This window comes from Poecile atricapillus, chromosome 7, assembly GCF_030490865.1.
Source record: "Poecile atricapillus isolate bPoeAtr1 chromosome 7, bPoeAtr1.hap1, whole genome shotgun sequence".
NCBI classification, from domain to species: domain Eukaryota; kingdom Metazoa; phylum Chordata; class Aves; order Passeriformes; family Paridae; genus Poecile; species Poecile atricapillus.
The window spans coordinates 15,185,200-15,201,976 of NC_081255.1; the positions used below are offsets into that span (position 1 = coordinate 15,185,200).

The 16,777-nt window shown below is 43.0% G+C and overlaps 1 protein-coding gene across 1 annotated transcript; it reads right to left on the minus strand.

Moving 5' to 3' along the window:
- Positions 1-373: 373 nt before the first annotated feature.
- MFSD14A (major facilitator superfamily domain containing 14A) lies at positions 374-14,835 on the minus strand. Its single transcript, XM_058843275.1, has 12 exons — positions 14,517-14,835; positions 9,032-9,127; positions 7,875-7,937; positions 7,161-7,288; positions 5,978-6,092; positions 4,649-4,867; positions 4,253-4,366; positions 3,709-3,780; positions 3,133-3,245; positions 2,880-2,977; positions 2,191-2,354; positions 374-1,581 (listed from the first exon to the last, which is right to left on the minus strand). Exons 1-12 carry the CDS (start codon positions 14,601-14,603, stop codon positions 1,375-1,377), a joined length of 1,476 nt encoding a protein of 491 aa, XP_058699258.1. The 5' UTR covers positions 14,604-14,835; the 3' UTR covers positions 374-1,374.
- Between the last annotated feature and the right edge of the window lie 1,942 nt (positions 14,836-16,777).

A 16,777-nucleotide genomic window follows, 5' to 3' on the forward strand; every position in this document is an offset into this window, starting at 1 on the left:
CTCATTCCTTGGAGCCTGGATGTGTGGCTGTCGTGTCCCACAGCATCCCCAGGAACCGAGGAGCAGCTGCAGGCAGCCTGTGCTGGGGACAGCGGGGACCCTGCCACTGGGCTCAGGGCTGCTCTAGCTAACACATAAAGCTCCGTGCTGGATCACTGCTCCAGGTGACTTCTTCTACCTGCTGAAGTATAACACACATGCAACTACTGAGCTTCACTAAAGGTTTGAAGACACATTCACAATTATTTAAAAATTCATTAAAATATTCAACTTTATTAACAGTATATTTACATTTTTTTTTCCTGCTCTTGGTCAACCATGGTGAATGTTCAAAGGTAAAAAAGCATTAAGCAATAACCACAAGATGAAAACATTTTAAACCTATACAATACTTTATACACAAATTTATACAAAGGAACACTTAAATAATACAACTGGACACAAAAATATACACTTTTAGAGAAATTCACATCAGTAATTGTATAAAGCTCTCTTCTGTACTAAGGGTCCTGAAAATTTAGGACTAAAACTTTAGCTCTGTAATGCAAAAGGGTTCTTGTGACAGTCCTCAAAGGCCACTATATAGCACATGGACAGATTCAAGGCTATCAGCTTATAGAGTTCAGTCTGTGTATTCAAGTTTCGAGATCCTTTATGATTATGCAAACATCAGAAATAGAGTGGTTTAATAAACGGTACAGAGGAAAGCAGAGGTTTAGAGCCGGTATTAAAATCTGTAGGCCCAAAACACCCACCTTGTATTTCAACAAGTGTTTGATATGACCGTTTCTTCAAAAATAGAAAGAGTAAATGCACTTACATAAAAATAACTTTTACTGTTCAGCAAGCGTGCCCATGTGATTTTTATATTAGTACAAACTTAAAAAAAACCTGCCATGTGACTTTTAAAAGAAATGATACCAATTCACCTCCCTACTTAAGTACATTTACATTAAGGCTTTGAATCATCTGACCCAAGATTTTACAACATTAAAACAGATGGGTCCACATGGATGCCAGTCTGTCTCATTGAGACGTAGCATGACTAGAATTAAAGCTCACCACCGTAAGGAAACAGAAGGACACATGCTCATGCCTTGACTCTATTGTTTGTCTCTGAACTAGAATGTAAAGTTTAGCAGTAACAGCATTTCATGGCAAGAGACAAGTATGCAACAGTTTGTTTATAAAAGCGAGTAAGTTTTTAGTTCAATGGCAACATCTTTGGAGAAAGTTCCTGTTTCAACTCCTACAGATTTCATGCAGAAATATACTTCTTAAGATTACCTTAAGAAATTACATTTTGATGGAGTTGGAATGTGTATCCCAAACTGCTGATGAAAGAAGAGTTCAAAGGGTCTTCCTGGATTTTTGTCATACATTTGTATCTTGCAGTAATGGTTCTTTAGCTTCACCAGGAGCTTGTGGGCTGTGGGGATGGCCGTGGCTGCCACAGTGTTTCTTCCAGTTGCTGGATCTTACATTTAGGTTTGTGTGTTCAGGAATAAACAAGGCAACAAGAAGTGCCAACAGCACAGAGCACGCTCCAAATAAGAATGGGGGTCCAGGAATTATGGAATTCTGAAAAAACAACAAAGTGTTAACGAGCCTTTCGACACACATTAGCCTACAATTGCTAATTACCCACTTTGAAGAGCTGGAAGAGCTGTTGCCTGACACACTAGTGACTACACTACCAATTCTGAGAAGGAATGTGGAAGAACATTACATCCTAAGATTTAGGACAAGGAAGCACATGATTCTTATTAATGCTTGCCAACTTCCTTTTCTGGTGCAATTTCTTCCTTCTGAGTTTCCCCAAAAACTTAATTTAGAAGAAAAAAAAAAATAGAAAAAAAAAACCTTAGTAAAAAGACAACAAAACAAACACATTCACCATTGCTATCATTGCTATTGTCCACCCTTCCCTCAAGGTATTCTCCTCCCAAGAGTCACAGTTGTCTATGACTGTCAGCTGTAGCTATTTGAGAATTAAACTAAACTAGTGCATGTAATTAAACAGATCAGTTAAACAACCCTCCCCTAGAGGGACTCAGAAACCCATTTCTGTGCCCTCCAATTACAGTCAGTGTAACAAAATGTACCACAGCATCAAACCGGAGAACTGATGAGAACAGGAGCCCTTCCTAACTTCTTCTTTTGGAAGCAGTAAGTACAAAAGAAACTTACCTGTTGTAAATGGTATTGTGCAACCACACTGCCTCCTGACGATGATTCAGGCATGGGCAGTTCATTCAACTCAACATGAAATATATAGAATATAAAACCATAAAGCGCTGGTCCCAAACCATTACACAGTCCTCGAATTCCTGTAATCATCCCTTGAACAACACCTGGCAAAAGTAATACACATGTTCTTATCTATCTATAGTTATATAATTAACTATTTCTAATGTCTTCATTAACTTCAAACTGATCCAAGTAGGAAAGCTGCAAATGGTGTAGCAGTGAACAAGGGGCACAAAGAGCCTGTCGCTATCATATATTCCAGTGGTTTTCCATCTGCCTCTAGCAGAAGGCAGCACCCGCCATGCTGAGCTAGTTCAGAGGCTGGGATATGGACACCATCCCTGCTGTCACTGTCTCACGCAGGAGAGAGCACTGTGTGCAACACCGAGGAACAGTTTGCTGAATGTTCTGCTGCTCTAGGGCTTCGCTGAGTTTTTCCTCTGCACAGAAGTACGCAGAACATGCACAGGGCAACTTCCAAGCAACCTGGATTTAACGTGGTGCCCTAGGCTCAGGTATCTGGGCTGCCCTGCCAAGACTCAGCCTGGCTGATGAGCACTAAGCCCAGACTCCAGTAGGTCTGCACAGTATTTCTCAACTAGAATTCCAAGAACCAGGAGCAAACCTACCCTGCTGGTCGGCATCGGCGGTTCGTGAGACCAGGGCGCTGACAGCTGGGAAAGTGATGCTGGACATGGCAGCCACAGCGCCAGCTGCCCACATCATCCTGCAAAACACACACTGCAGTGACTGCTCTGGGGCTGAGCTCTGCCCTGGGAGTGCAGGGACGCTGCACTGGCTATCCTGCACTCGCACCCTTCAGACAAGGGATAAAATGCAGACCAACCCCGCATCAGCCAGACCAAAGTGAAATGTGCGTACCATGGCTCTGACCCAAAGCCGTACCAGGCCAGCTGCAGTATTTGGAACCCCAGGCCCAGCAGGATGGTGTTCTTATTTCCAATGGACCGCATCAGTAAACTCAACACTACTGTCTAACAGAGAGGGCAAAACTAAAATGTCAGAAAAATAACATCTTACTCTAAATGTTAAACACAAGTATGCTGGTGAGTTAATGAATTAAAAAAAAAAAATAAAAAACCTGAAAACATTTTATTCTCAATGTCAAATACATGCAGAAATTATTTTAAAGTAGTGTTCTTCAAAAGCAGTATTTCCCTCTACCAAAAAAAAGAGGACAGTCATTTAGTAAGTAATATGACCAAACTACTACCCCTTCTTCGATGCACGAAGGATTTTGTTTTCCCTTAATGAACCAAAGACTTGTTATTAAATGTTTTCATCTAAGTTAGAGTCTTAACCAGTTTTTAGAGATTTAGGAAAACACAGACACAGAAAAGCTGAGTTACATTTATGGAACCACAGTGCTCTCCATTCTCCAAAATGCTTCCTTCTTTTCAACTTGCCAAATCAACGACACACAGAGCAGTAACTCACCTGTGCAATAATGGAAAGAATCCCAAGGACTGCTATAAATGCTGCAACACTTTCAGATGAAAATCCCATTATCTATATTAAATAAAAAAGGCAATCTGATTATTAACCGTAAACCATGTGTCATGCTGTCACAAACCCCAGTGAGGGAACACACAATGCAGAAGACCAGTATTATTCAGTTCTTCATCTTTTTTTCCATTACATCAAACAAGTAAATGGGAATAAAGGGGCATAAATAAAAAACAATTAAATTGTTCCCTCAGAAAATAATACCAGTTTAACATATTGAACCTTGCAGTCCGAGAATAACACAAATAATTACAAAATACCAGAAATTGTTTTATAACTCATTCATCACTCCCCTCTATTTTTGCCTGGCTAAGAGAGAAAAACAGAACAACAAAGGGACTTAAATCAGTTGCTGGGAGCTTCTAAATTACATAAGTTATCTGTATTTTCTGTATTAGTTCAGTAATACTGAAAACTTCCTCAAATCATCCTGTAAATGAAGTTCTATTCAAATTCATACAAAATGTTACATTACCTGTCTGAGGTATAGGAAGAAGCTGGAATATTGGCCTGCCTCTGGGAGGTAGGAAAGAAAGACTGTTATGCAGATTAGCAGCACAATGGAGTCCTGGCCGACTTTCTTCAGGGACTATGGCAAGAAAAAAGAATTACAAAACATTCCACCTTCATTTCCAAAAAGCATCCCTAGCTGGGCTCTGAGAAGCCTGACAATGAAGTTGTTACGTGGCACCACCAAAGTATTCTCTGTATGTTTAGCAAGATTGTTGGCAAAAGTATCGCCAGTGAAGCAAGGTCAAGCTTGAAGGCGGCTTTGTTTTTCAAGCCTGAACTACTGTAAATTCAGTCTCTTCCCTGTATCCAAAGATCAGTATCTACAAATAACAAAATATTCCCTATTTAAGTAGCTTACTGCAAAGGGGTCAGCCTGTTCCCACGAAATGGGTGCTCCCCAGGATGCTGGCCTCATCTTCTCTGGCAGTGATTCCGGTACAGCAACAAGGATAAAACAAATGTCCAACAAGGCTATTGCTGTAGCCAGCACCACCACCAGGCTGTCGCCGTACGCTCGGCCAAGGTAGGCACCGATAGCAGGGCTGGTGACTAAACTTCCTGCAAAAGTTGCTGAAACCTGAAATAAATAACAGTTGGTAAGATTTTCAGTGAGAAAAGTCAGCAGTGTTATTACCCACATTTCCTCCTTTTCAAAAACCTGACCATTATAATCACACGGTGATTTAAAATAACCTTTTTCCTATGTCTATGTGGTAGCAGCTGTGTATATATTGTGATTTTAGACAATCACAATTTTTCAAGAAAAACTTTTTTTTCTGATAACTGGACAACAGTGTGAGGCTCATAGCACTCCTGTACTCATGTACTGACATAATAAGGTTTAATTAACTGTAGATTCTGCTGATACCTCTGGGAAGCAATGAGCTGTATTTAATCTTCATATTAGTGAAACAGGCAATGTCTGTTAAAAAAAGTGCACATGTACAAAGGGTATATTAAATGTAATATGCTGGTTAATCCAACTCAGTAGTTGTCAGTTAATCAGCTGGCCTTGTGAAAGATATTAACTTAAAAACCGAAAGAACTTTCTCAATGTATCTCAATCTCTGATGTGTACAGACTCAAGGAAACTATTTAGTTCTATATCCATTGCTTTCAGTTCTTCCTGCTGAATGGTAATGGATTCTGTAACCTAAACACAACAAGTAGTTCTGCTAATCCATAATAACATGAGACTGTAAAGACTCCTGAGACCTGGCAGGTTATCAGGAGAAACAGAGGTGAGTTGGAAGAACTTCAAACAGACAAGTAACTCAGCTACGTTTGTTCTAAACTGCAGCTCAGCAGAGCGACTGGAGACACAGGCAGGGGCAGTCAAGTATCACACAGTGGCAGTTCCAGAACAAAAGGTTTCTGACAAGATGACAGAGTAGTATCAGTGTGGGCAATGATGCAAGAATAACTAAAGCTCCTCAAATTACATCATTAAGACTGATAGCAGCTCTTAAGACAGACAGACACGACAGCTTTTAATATGGTCATGCTTTGTTTCATTTAGAAGCAGAATATTCAAGAGATACAAGACTGGATGACAGGAACAATTAAACAGAAAAACCTGAGTCCAAATTAAAATCACAGAAGAAACAAATACACAGCTTTGAAAAGCATGACAAACTGAAGAGCTTAGTACTGAATACCAACAGGAAAAGAGGCAAACAATACATACCAAACCATAGGCCATGCTCCTCTCATGTTCTTGGGTTATGTCTGCTACATATGCAAAAACTACAGAAAATGTCACTGCAAAAACTCCAGACACTGAGATTACAGCGAAGTACCACCTAAGAACACAATAAAAAAATTAGAATAGCTAAATAGAAACACAAAGTCTATTCAATCCAAGTGCAGTTGAACAGTAAATCACCTTGTCCAACTTATCCTGACAATTTATTAAGATAATCTTGGATAAAGCAAATGTGACTGTGCCTTGATAGAATTGTGTAACTCTTACGTGCTCCAAGTACAAGCAGCATGATTTTGTAACATCTACAAAAAGCTGCTGTAATTAAGTACTACTGAGAAACAAGGTGCTCAGCTAATAAACTTGGGTTTATTGGTCTATGACCCAAAGCAAATTAGGAACCTCAGTATTTTGAGAACCTGGTCATTGAAAGGCCTCCACATTAGCCATATCTTTATGCCACAGACACTAGCATTTGGCATTTGAAACTTTAATCTCCACTGAAAAAACAAGCTCCTTCTGAAGAGGGGTGAGCAGCCTGCGTGACCAGAGAGGAGATGGGAAAGGGTGACAGATCTGCCTGAGCAGCTGGCTGTGGCCTGTGCCAGTGTAGGCTGTGCCACTGCTGCTCCACCCTCAGGAACAGCATGGGTCAGGAGCAAGCCCAGGGCTCTGACTCCTGCTCTACCTGGGCAATGTTCCAGCCAGCAAACAGGTCAGTAAGGTGCACAAAGCATGAAAGCCAGTTGATTTTAGAATCTGAGAAACAAAAGTGTAAAAGTGCTGCAACATTGTAGGTTATCTCATGCACCGTGATCAGGTAAAGTTTTGATTTCAGTGTTGCTGGCTGGTATCTGAGGGAGAACTGCGGCCACAATCCAGACCTGCATAGTTCACCGGACAGCATTCTCCAGCTTTGGCAGATGTGCTGGATGTAGGGCTTACAGCCCAGATCAAAATCAGCAGCTACTGAAATTCTGAACAAGGCCTTTGGCCTCATGGCAGCTGCTTCAGGTTGACTGTTCCTCCAGCTTTGCACAGAAATAATACAAAAGCCTCAATCTTCCATGAAGCACAAACAGCATTTTATCAACAATGCTACACACATAAGCATTAGATGGCAACCTTGAAAAACAACAGCCAATCTGGCATGAAACAATTTACTAACCATGGGCTGATCTTCATTAGTGGTATTGGTGCACAGGTGAAAAATACTGTTAGCAGCAAGAAGGACTTTCGTCCCCACACATCAGACAGGGCACCTATGAGTGGGGCACTGAGGAACGACAATAAGCCCTAAATGAAACAAAACATCTGAAGTTAGAACTAAGAGGTCAGGTTTGTGATACCTGACCACAACACAGTCAGAGCAGCAACACAGAGAGCAGCCCAGGCTCTGATTTCATTCAAGCCAACAGCTACAGTGCAATGCACCAAAGGCAACGTGGCCAAGCATCACTGATCTTCTATCCCATGTCTGGTTACATAAAACTTGAGATCTGTTATCTCAGAGCTACACAAAATTCAAAATGCAGATGACCCAGTCATACAAGCAGTTCCATGAACTGTATTTTAAAGTCTACTGGAGCAACAAACTCCAAGTGAAAAATTATCCACTTTCAGCACCGTATGCATCATTTGGGATTAAGCAATTACCTTTGTATTTGCTGAACCCAAACAGTAGATACAGATCAAGCAATATCTTACTGAAAGTAAAAAGATGTACATTTGCACTTTCAGCAGTAATTTATTCCCATTTTTTTCATACTGTGAAAGCCATATTGAAAAACCTCTTAACTGTTCCTCTCAGTTGGCAGTTATTTCTATATTCCTCCCACCATTCACTTTAAATTGTACTTGTGATTAACATCTGGCAACTTACCTTTACTCCTTGAATTAGACCATTCATTAGAAATGTATGTTTTGGGAAGGTTTCATGCAGAACCTGGAGAGGAAATACAGTCATTTACACAATATCAACTACAAATATTGCTCATGATACGTCCAACTTTATGATGCACAACAGTTTTTGTTTTTTTATTTTCAGAGAATACAGAGGAAAAAATAGAAGAAAAAAGGGCAAACCACAAATAATGTGACTAATATTTGCATGGAAGGCATTTTGAGATTTCAGTGCCTGAAATATAAATAAACCACAGAGAACCTAGAAAATTATCTCTGACCAGATTCTTCAAATGTTACTGTGTCATCTGCTGGGGACTGGTGTGAGAGGGAGGAGAGATGTCCTCTCATCCTGTAGTGGCTCTCAGTTTGGTGAGCAGAATCCAGAAATGCAGCTGTCTCAGTCTGATTTGTGTTTAGATGAGAGGAATTCCATTCAGTGATGATGTGTAGTTCATACCCAAGAGACTGTTGATGGGTAACATCAGCTTTCAGAGCAGCGCCAAGACTGCTTTTAAAGTGGTGTTGGTTTGGGAGATTTTTAAGCCTCCGCCCCCTCCCCGCCCATTTAATTTGTCATCATGTATTATTCACAAATTAAATCCAAATTAAAAGCAACCAACTACATGAGAAAGTACCTTGGTACAAACACACTGGCATGACTGTTTCACTAATCACAGGGATGTTTTGACTGGTCCAACAGGGTCTGTGCTCTGAAGCTTCTGCTTAAAACACAGCCAGGTCAGCAAAGACCTCCCTTGCATAATGTCACCACATTCCAAGTGTATTTTTGTCCTTACATTTGTAATATGTCAATGTTTTATGGCATCTTGAAAGGAAAGATAATTTCATTACCACCTTAATTTCAAGTACCACCTTTCAATCAGAAACTATTTACATGTAAGCTTGAGTGTTCGCAGACATGCACATAAACAGTTGTGCCACACCATTACACTGCTATAATAAAATAAATTAAATTTCTGAAACCATCTAAAAATATAGAACTTTCCACTTGCACAACAGAGCAGCTCAGTGATATGTAATTTTCATTTCATGTAATTCAGAAGATGCTCAGTGCCTATGCAGTAATTGTCCCACCTCCCATACAGCAAGAAAAAGCTCCTGAGGATCACCTACCACTAGAGTGGGAGCTGTCAGGAGTCCCCAAGCAAAAAACTCCAAGAAGATCACGATAACAGCGTGGTAGACACTGGGTGAACCTATTCCTTGAGGCTGAAACAGGAGAAAAGACAGGTGATTAAAATATCTGATCATCTATCAGTCATGATAAATGTATCTGAACACTATAAGCAGAATGGTTAATAATGAGACAGGACTCAAAACTTGGGAATAGTTGCCCAACTAACTGGTATGGAATGAAACTCCATTTTTTAATCCTTTGATGCTAATGTCCTGAAGTGTCCTACTCTTATGCTGCAGAATCCTTCACTGCCATCTCGAAAAATAAACCACTTACACTTCCAATCCAGGAAACAAGCATGCTACGGGAAAATAGACTCTTCTTCAGACAACTAGTTTGTTTTCCTTGAGAAAAGTGCTTAAGTCTACACAAAGCCATATGGAACCAAGTTTCCATGGCTTCAAAACACAGCAGTGCTCACACTCAGCTATCCCCAAGTCTCACTACCTGGTCTATCAAACAGTTCTTCTGTTACTAAAAGGCACCAGTGTCCCATGCAAAACATAGCCCTAAACTGGGAAAGAAACTCAAATAATGAGCACCAGAAGCAAATCTCAGGACCAGCACTGATCACTTCCCAAATACTGAGTGCAGGCCTATCAGTTGCAGTGTGCTTCAAACGCAGGAAGAGATGCAAAAGATTTGACAAAAGGAACTTGAAATTCTTCAGCAATTTGGTAGAATCAGAAGTAGCTTTTGAAGGGAACAAAAAGAGCATGGGAGGGAAAACCTGCTCATCTCCTAGACTGTAAATGCTGTCAAACAACATGCCACAGTTCAACATTTGCAAATTAAGGATAGGGTTCACTAATTATTCTCATATGAAAGCAGTATGAGTAACTCCTCAGAAATCTCATATGCATTCTTTCAACTTAGAAGTGCTGCCTTAACATCTACTTTGCCAATTTTGTGCAAAGGTGAGCTACTAACAGAGTGGCTGTGATATGATCAGACCTGGCACTTACACTGAGCACACACACAAGCTAAGGACCTCAGCTGCTCCCCAAGAAGGCTCACTGGGATTTTATTAATATGTATAAGCAGCTGATGGAAGAGTAAATACAAGAGCCAGACTCTTCTCAGAGGTGTCAGTGACAGGACTGGAGACACATACTGAAATACAAGAAATTATACTTGAACCTCAAAAAAGCAACCCTTCCTTAAAAGGGCTGCTCAGTGAAGTCTGGAGTTGCCATCCTCCAAACCCCACTAGACACAGCCCTGAGCAAACTGCTCCAGCTGACCCTGTCTGGGGTAAGAGACTGAGGTAGTTGGATTAGTGATGTTGGAGGTGCCTTCCAGCCTCAAATACTACACAATTTTAAGTTGCAGTTAGGTAATACTGGAGTCTTTCTTTAATTAGGAGATTTATGCAAGCCATACCAAGTTTTTTTCCCCAGATTCCAATATTTCCAACATAGAAAAAAAAGCTTAGTGAAAAAATGTAGGAAATAAATACAGAAAATCTTACTGCCTACTCACTCCTATTGCTAGAAAATATAATTTTATATAATTTTTGAAAGTGACCAATATCAGTCTGTAAAAGGTAAATTACAGAAGTACCTCAGCATTGTGCTGTTTTTCTTTCCCATGCCCTCTTCAGTAAATACAGACATACCATACAGATATTCCTGCTGGGTTTTTTTCTGCCTACTCTCCCAAGGATGTAAATTAACAGTCTTTGTAGGTACAGAGTGGCTATAATTATCCTCTCTTCCCACAATTCCTTTCCCTTTCCACCCACAATCCTTATTTTAGCTTTGGGTTAAAAATTTATCCAGCTCTGCACAAACTGCAAGTATCAATGTTAGCTGTTTGACTCAGCCTCAAAAAATCAGGTTCACTCTGACAGCCCCCAGATTCCTGTCACATTGCTGGCTCGTGACCCCCCCGAGGCCTGACAGACAGTGAGGGAGGTGTCACAAACCATCCCACCCCTCCCAGCATGGGGGTCAGGAGCACCTCCATTCACAGCAAACGTGAGTTAGCTCAAAGGCCATCTGTGCCCACGCTGCCCTCATCCAGCTCCAAGACCACCTGCACAAAGCGAAACAGCAGAATAAAAGCAGTGGCTGTTCTGCACAGGGGAACTGCTGCTGACTTTAGAGGCCTCATGTGGGTCACTGCTGCCCTCTGCCATGTCACCCAGCTGTAAGCAGCACCAACAGAACTTTCCATCATGCTGACAAAAAAAAACAGAAGTGACATTTAGATCACTATGGTGCAACTTCCCTGCTTTCTTGTTGCTAGTGCTCACGTATCATAGGTACTGTTATTTGCTCTTACCTACAAAAACGGGAAGTAATTTAGTCACATTTAGATCATCACCTCTATAGCTATTTTTAAAGGTGGTGGCAACTATCCAGTAGCAAGGATGCTTCTGAGGTGAAGCAAGGGAAGGATAAGCAGTTACACTGCAGTGCATTAAGACACATTACAAGCACTCACTCCACAAGGTTTTGGTACCAGCCTGACGCACTGTCCGAGCCCACAGGTGTGGTGCAGGTGCTGGGTGTCCTGCCCTGCTGTACCCTACAAACTTGCTTCCTGAGCTTTCCTAACACAATGAAATGCAATGCTCTAAAGTGCAACTGAATCAGAAGGCCTTACACCTGGAGAGAAAAGATACAGAGCCCATATGTGAACAAGCTGGAACTGAGATGTTCCAATCAGAATAATATCAACCCTCCTCTGTTACCACAGCAGCCAGAGCAGAGCGTATTTGAGCTTGGCTAAACCCACAGCACAAACAGGGCTTCAAGAACACCTCTTCCTCTGGTTATAGAGAAGATGCCTTTAATCAAACATTTTGTACTGTCAGTTATACCAATGATAAAAACTGAACATGACAGGCAAGCCTAAGAACACCCACCTGACAACAACAGATTAATTATCAAAGCAACAAAGGCATCGTGTGTAAGACCACAGCTGCTGCTCCTCTACTGGAAAGGAAAAAGCACCAAATGAAGTCCTAAACTCTAATTCATCTCATGACTGCTTCACAAATGCATCATCATACATAAGATGAATATATAAGGGAAGGAAAAATGAAAATCGTTGGGGAAAAAAAATTGTTGAATCAGAAGTTGTGGCTGCCGCACCCCTGGAAGTGTTCGGTGGCAGGCTAGATGGGATTTTGAGCAACCTGATCTATGGAAGGTGTCCTTGCCCATGGCAGGGGGGCTGGAAATAGATGATCTTTAAGGTCTCTTCCAACCCAAACCATTTATGATTCTATGAAACCACATCACTGGTGTTACTGCCTCTTCTTTGGTGAAATCTGACAACACACACTTGAGTACAACACACCATTACACATTCCTTCTGTGATATAGCTACTAAAGCTGCAAATAGATAAACACAAAAATACCACCATGCACCAACCCAAGCTCCTGCACCACCCACTGCCTTGTCAAGGAGACCCAGCAGAAATTGCAGTGGGAGGAGAGGCTTTGCAGAAATAATGGGTGGGTTTTCCTTTTTGCTTGTTTGGGGTTTTTTTGGTTTCCAATCAGAAACTTTCTGCCTGTGCCACTACCTCATTAACCATCTGTATATTTTTTCTGGCTCACACAATTTTCTTTGATGTCAAACAGTTCCAAAATAAACCAAACAGCCGGGAACGTGAACATGAAGATGCTTGATTAATTACTGGTTTGCCAGCAGGAGACACTGAAGACATGGGGGCCATTTTTAGGTACCTGTTTCCCACAGTGCCACACACCACGCTGGGCAAAGAATGAAAGCAGCTGAGGACACTGAGCACTAAAGGCAAACTTCACATTTCAGCAAATATTAAAAAAAAAATTCCATGCATGAAGTTTCTGCTGTTTTTATAAAGAACACTCTTATATCGTAAGATATAAGATATAATAAGATATATGATATCTCTCATAAGAGATATCATATATCATCACTTCATAACTTAAAAATATGTATTTAAAACAAATTCCCAAACCTTTATTTGAAGGCATAAAGTATCACAAGTGGAAGTTTTTGCTGCCTAACAACAATCTACATACCTTCATCTAATGTTTATGGCTCATTTTTCCGTGTTTTCAAAAAAATTAAATTAATACAGAACTCATGGGAGTTTGCACTCAGCTTTTGAAACTGGCAGCAGGCACTGAATGATGTACTACAAGTATCACAGAATGCAGTTAATTGTAACATACTTTCTCCTCTGTTGGCAAAAGGAAGTTAAAGCTGAGCCGTTAGGGACACTTGGAAACACAACATGCTGTATCTTAATCAATGACTCCCAGAGAAATAATGAAGCACCATGTCCCCTAAGTAACAACATTTACTCTGCTTGTAATACTCAATCTAAAATACTTGCATTTAACATTTGTACAAGGTAATCTCACACATTTCTATCTTTACAAACACCAGGAACAGATCCTGGAGAACATCAACAACAATCACCAGAATTCGTTTTGCTTCCTACCACTTCAGTAATCCAGCCAGTTGGCCACCTCAATGAACACATCTAGTGACTCTGACACCTGTCTCTTCTCCATTATTGTTCCAAAAAGACAAACTGAAGGGCCATCAGCAATTTAGTCTGTCATCTTGTCTCCTTATTTGAAATAATGACACTATATTTAGAACAGGGAACATCGAAGCTACACAGTGTTACACAGTGTAAAAAATCCAGGGGCAACGATACATTGGAAGTAATAGCACTCATCAATATAAAAAAAAACAACCAAAAAACCCACCGAAACCAACTCCAAGCTCCAGCAGCCAAAACACTTTAACAACTTCCTTCCTTTTTCAAATTTATGTATTTAAGAGGAAGCAAAAGAGTGAGAAGAAACGCAAAACCTTTCTTCCAGGCGCCCTCTGCGGAACTGCTCAGGCGCTAGCGTCTGTCCCCCTCGCGGGCCCGTTCTGCCTGACCACGGGCACAGCGGTCCCTGCCCCCGCCGGCAGCCCCGCACCCGAGCCGCGCTCCGCGGCCCTGCCCGCACGGTGCCCCCGCAGCCGCCACTCACGGGAGCCACGCGCGGCGAGGGCGGGCTCGGACACGCTTCGCTCACCTCGGGCGGCCGTAACGACCCGCCGTGCCCCAGGCCCAGCGCCTGAGGCCGCCCTCGCTCCCGCGCCCCAAAACCCGGCCCACGCGAGGAACAAACCGCGTTTACGGGCGGAGCAAAGCGGCCTGACACGCTCACAGGTGTTCCTCGGGCAGCCGCCCCGCGGACTCCAGCCCGGGCTGCCGAGCGCGGCCACCGGGGCTGCGGCGACCGTGAGGGCACCGCGACCGACACAAGCGCGCCGCCCGAGGCCCGCGGGCTCACCGACTCCCTCCGGACCGGCTCCTACCCGTCCGGGGCCGGCCCTCGCATCACCACAGAGCCCGGAGCCCCCCGCCACCGCCAGCCGCCCCCTGGGCCGCCCCGCGCCCCCCGGCCTCACCGTCCCGCCGTCTTTAATGATGATCTTCTTGGCCAGCATGATGCTGCGGTTCACGGCACGCTTCTTCTTCTTCCCCGCCTGGGTCATTTTACCATCGCACCCCGGGGGCGGCACCAGCGGCCCCTCCCGGCTCCCTTCGGGCCTCGGCTCCCTCCGTCCCCACGGCGCGCCCGCCGCCACCCCTCACGCGCCCGCCGCCATCTTGCGCAGCCCCACCGCGCGCGCAGCCGGCGCTGCGCATCACGCGATCGCGCCATTGGCCGCGCGCCGCTCACGTGCGCGGGGCCGGCCCCGCCCCGCCCCCGCCGGGAACTGCGGGGCCGCGCCGGGAACGCGGCGCCTGTGGGAACGCGGGCGGCCCCCGCAGCCTCCACCGCTCAGCACCCCAGCCTGACAAAGCCACGGGCTAAAGCACCCAACGCGGCCCCGCGGGAGTCTCATCCGGCCGCCCAAGCATCACCCGTCCCTCCCACCCAAATCGAAACACCCGGCCCCGCTTCCTCCCTTCCGGAGCTGCTGAGGCGCCCGAGAAAAAGGAGCAAAGGAAGGCAGTTCGTACGGGAAATACCTGACATTCCTAGAGCCAGAGTACACAAACAAAGATATAGTCCACCCTAAAGATACAGCTTGGAGATACATATTCTTCTTTCTTACTATCAAGTTTTAAACTTAGTTTATGAAAGTTCCAACATCTTCAAACCGGCAGGTCACCTCAGGATTCGCCACAACACCTGCAAGTAACAAGATAACAGGGATCAGCTTCCCCATGGCAGCATGCCAATTAGCGGAGAAAATATTTTCGAAATATGTGGCTGGCATTATTAGGTTTTCTGTGGCTTATAAATTCATCCACTGTTGATGTCTGGCCTCACTAAGGAGCAACAACTGTCCATGCTGTACTATCACATGCATGACACAGACACAAGTCTCCATGGCTGTACCCATGTATCAGTCTGTTCTCTATGTTCTCAGTCCTCCATCTTTCAGCCCTCCATCTCCCCTGTGGGCTGTGATGCTGTGACATCGCCGTTTCTCCCAAAACTTCAGCTAAACATGAACAGCTTCTTGTCCCTACCAGCAGTGGAACTCATTCCTGACGTACAGACCGGCACTGCAGCTCCCACCGTGTTACCAAACGGGTGTCAATCACTCACCACTTAAGATCATGTGGGCTTAAGTTAAACCCTTAGCCTCAAGATCAAGCATCTCTTATCCCATCATAATGCACCTTGTAAGGAATTAAGAATTTGCCGAGGCACAGACCTACTTAGACCAATGGATCTAGACAAAGACAAGCAGACTCCAGCTCAGGAAACAAAGAGTGCGTCTAGCGGGTCTGGGATGTTTGCTATTATCAGTCACCCGTTACAAGTATTAGGGTGTCACATGAAGTATTTGACAATTCTGTCCCACTTCTACTTGAAAAGGAGAGAGGTCTAAAATTTTGGCATAGTTTCAAGTCTGTTCCTCAGAGTGCTGTTAGATTTTGGTGGGAAAGTCACACAGAGACATGTATGTGACACGTAAAGGACTCGTAAAAAGTCAACACAACTACAGTGTCAGCAAAGTCATTTGGTAACTAGGCTCACAAGATGGTTTTCTATCCACACCTTCATATTAGACCAACATCTGTTATTGATGTCATTGTCTCAAAATAAATGCATTTAATATCAAGGTTGCTCATACAGACAGAGCAGATGATTCAAATAAAGAGAATGTAGAATAAACTCAAATAATAAGAATGTAGCAGAAACTTGCTGTTACTGTAATGAATTTCAGCCAGCTACATGTTTTCAAATATTAAACTCCACTCACCTACACAAGTCACACATAATCTGCTCTAACATTATTTAATTTATACATTAACATAACATTAACCTTACTATTTAACACAAACTCCTGAGGAAGAGAAACAAGAACTGTCTGTTACATCTGAACACCTATAGTGTGTGACTGTCTGTACTAAGTAAATGCATACTACTACTTGCTAGCCATAGAAGCCATTATCATCATTTTGGAAGAGGGATGAAAAACGCCAGAGTACTTATCTCCCTAGGGGGATTCCAAGGCACAGGCAATGATGATTTCACTAGTTTCAGATAAGATTCCTCAGGGAGTGCTTTTACACCAATCTTGAAGAACACTCTCCCTAGATGATGAGTACCTAATTTTTTACCTAATGGCATAAATTTTTCAGTTTAAATCCTGTTGCATGTTTATGTTAAGAGCAGGGCAAAATTGACAAAAGAAACTGATAGAAA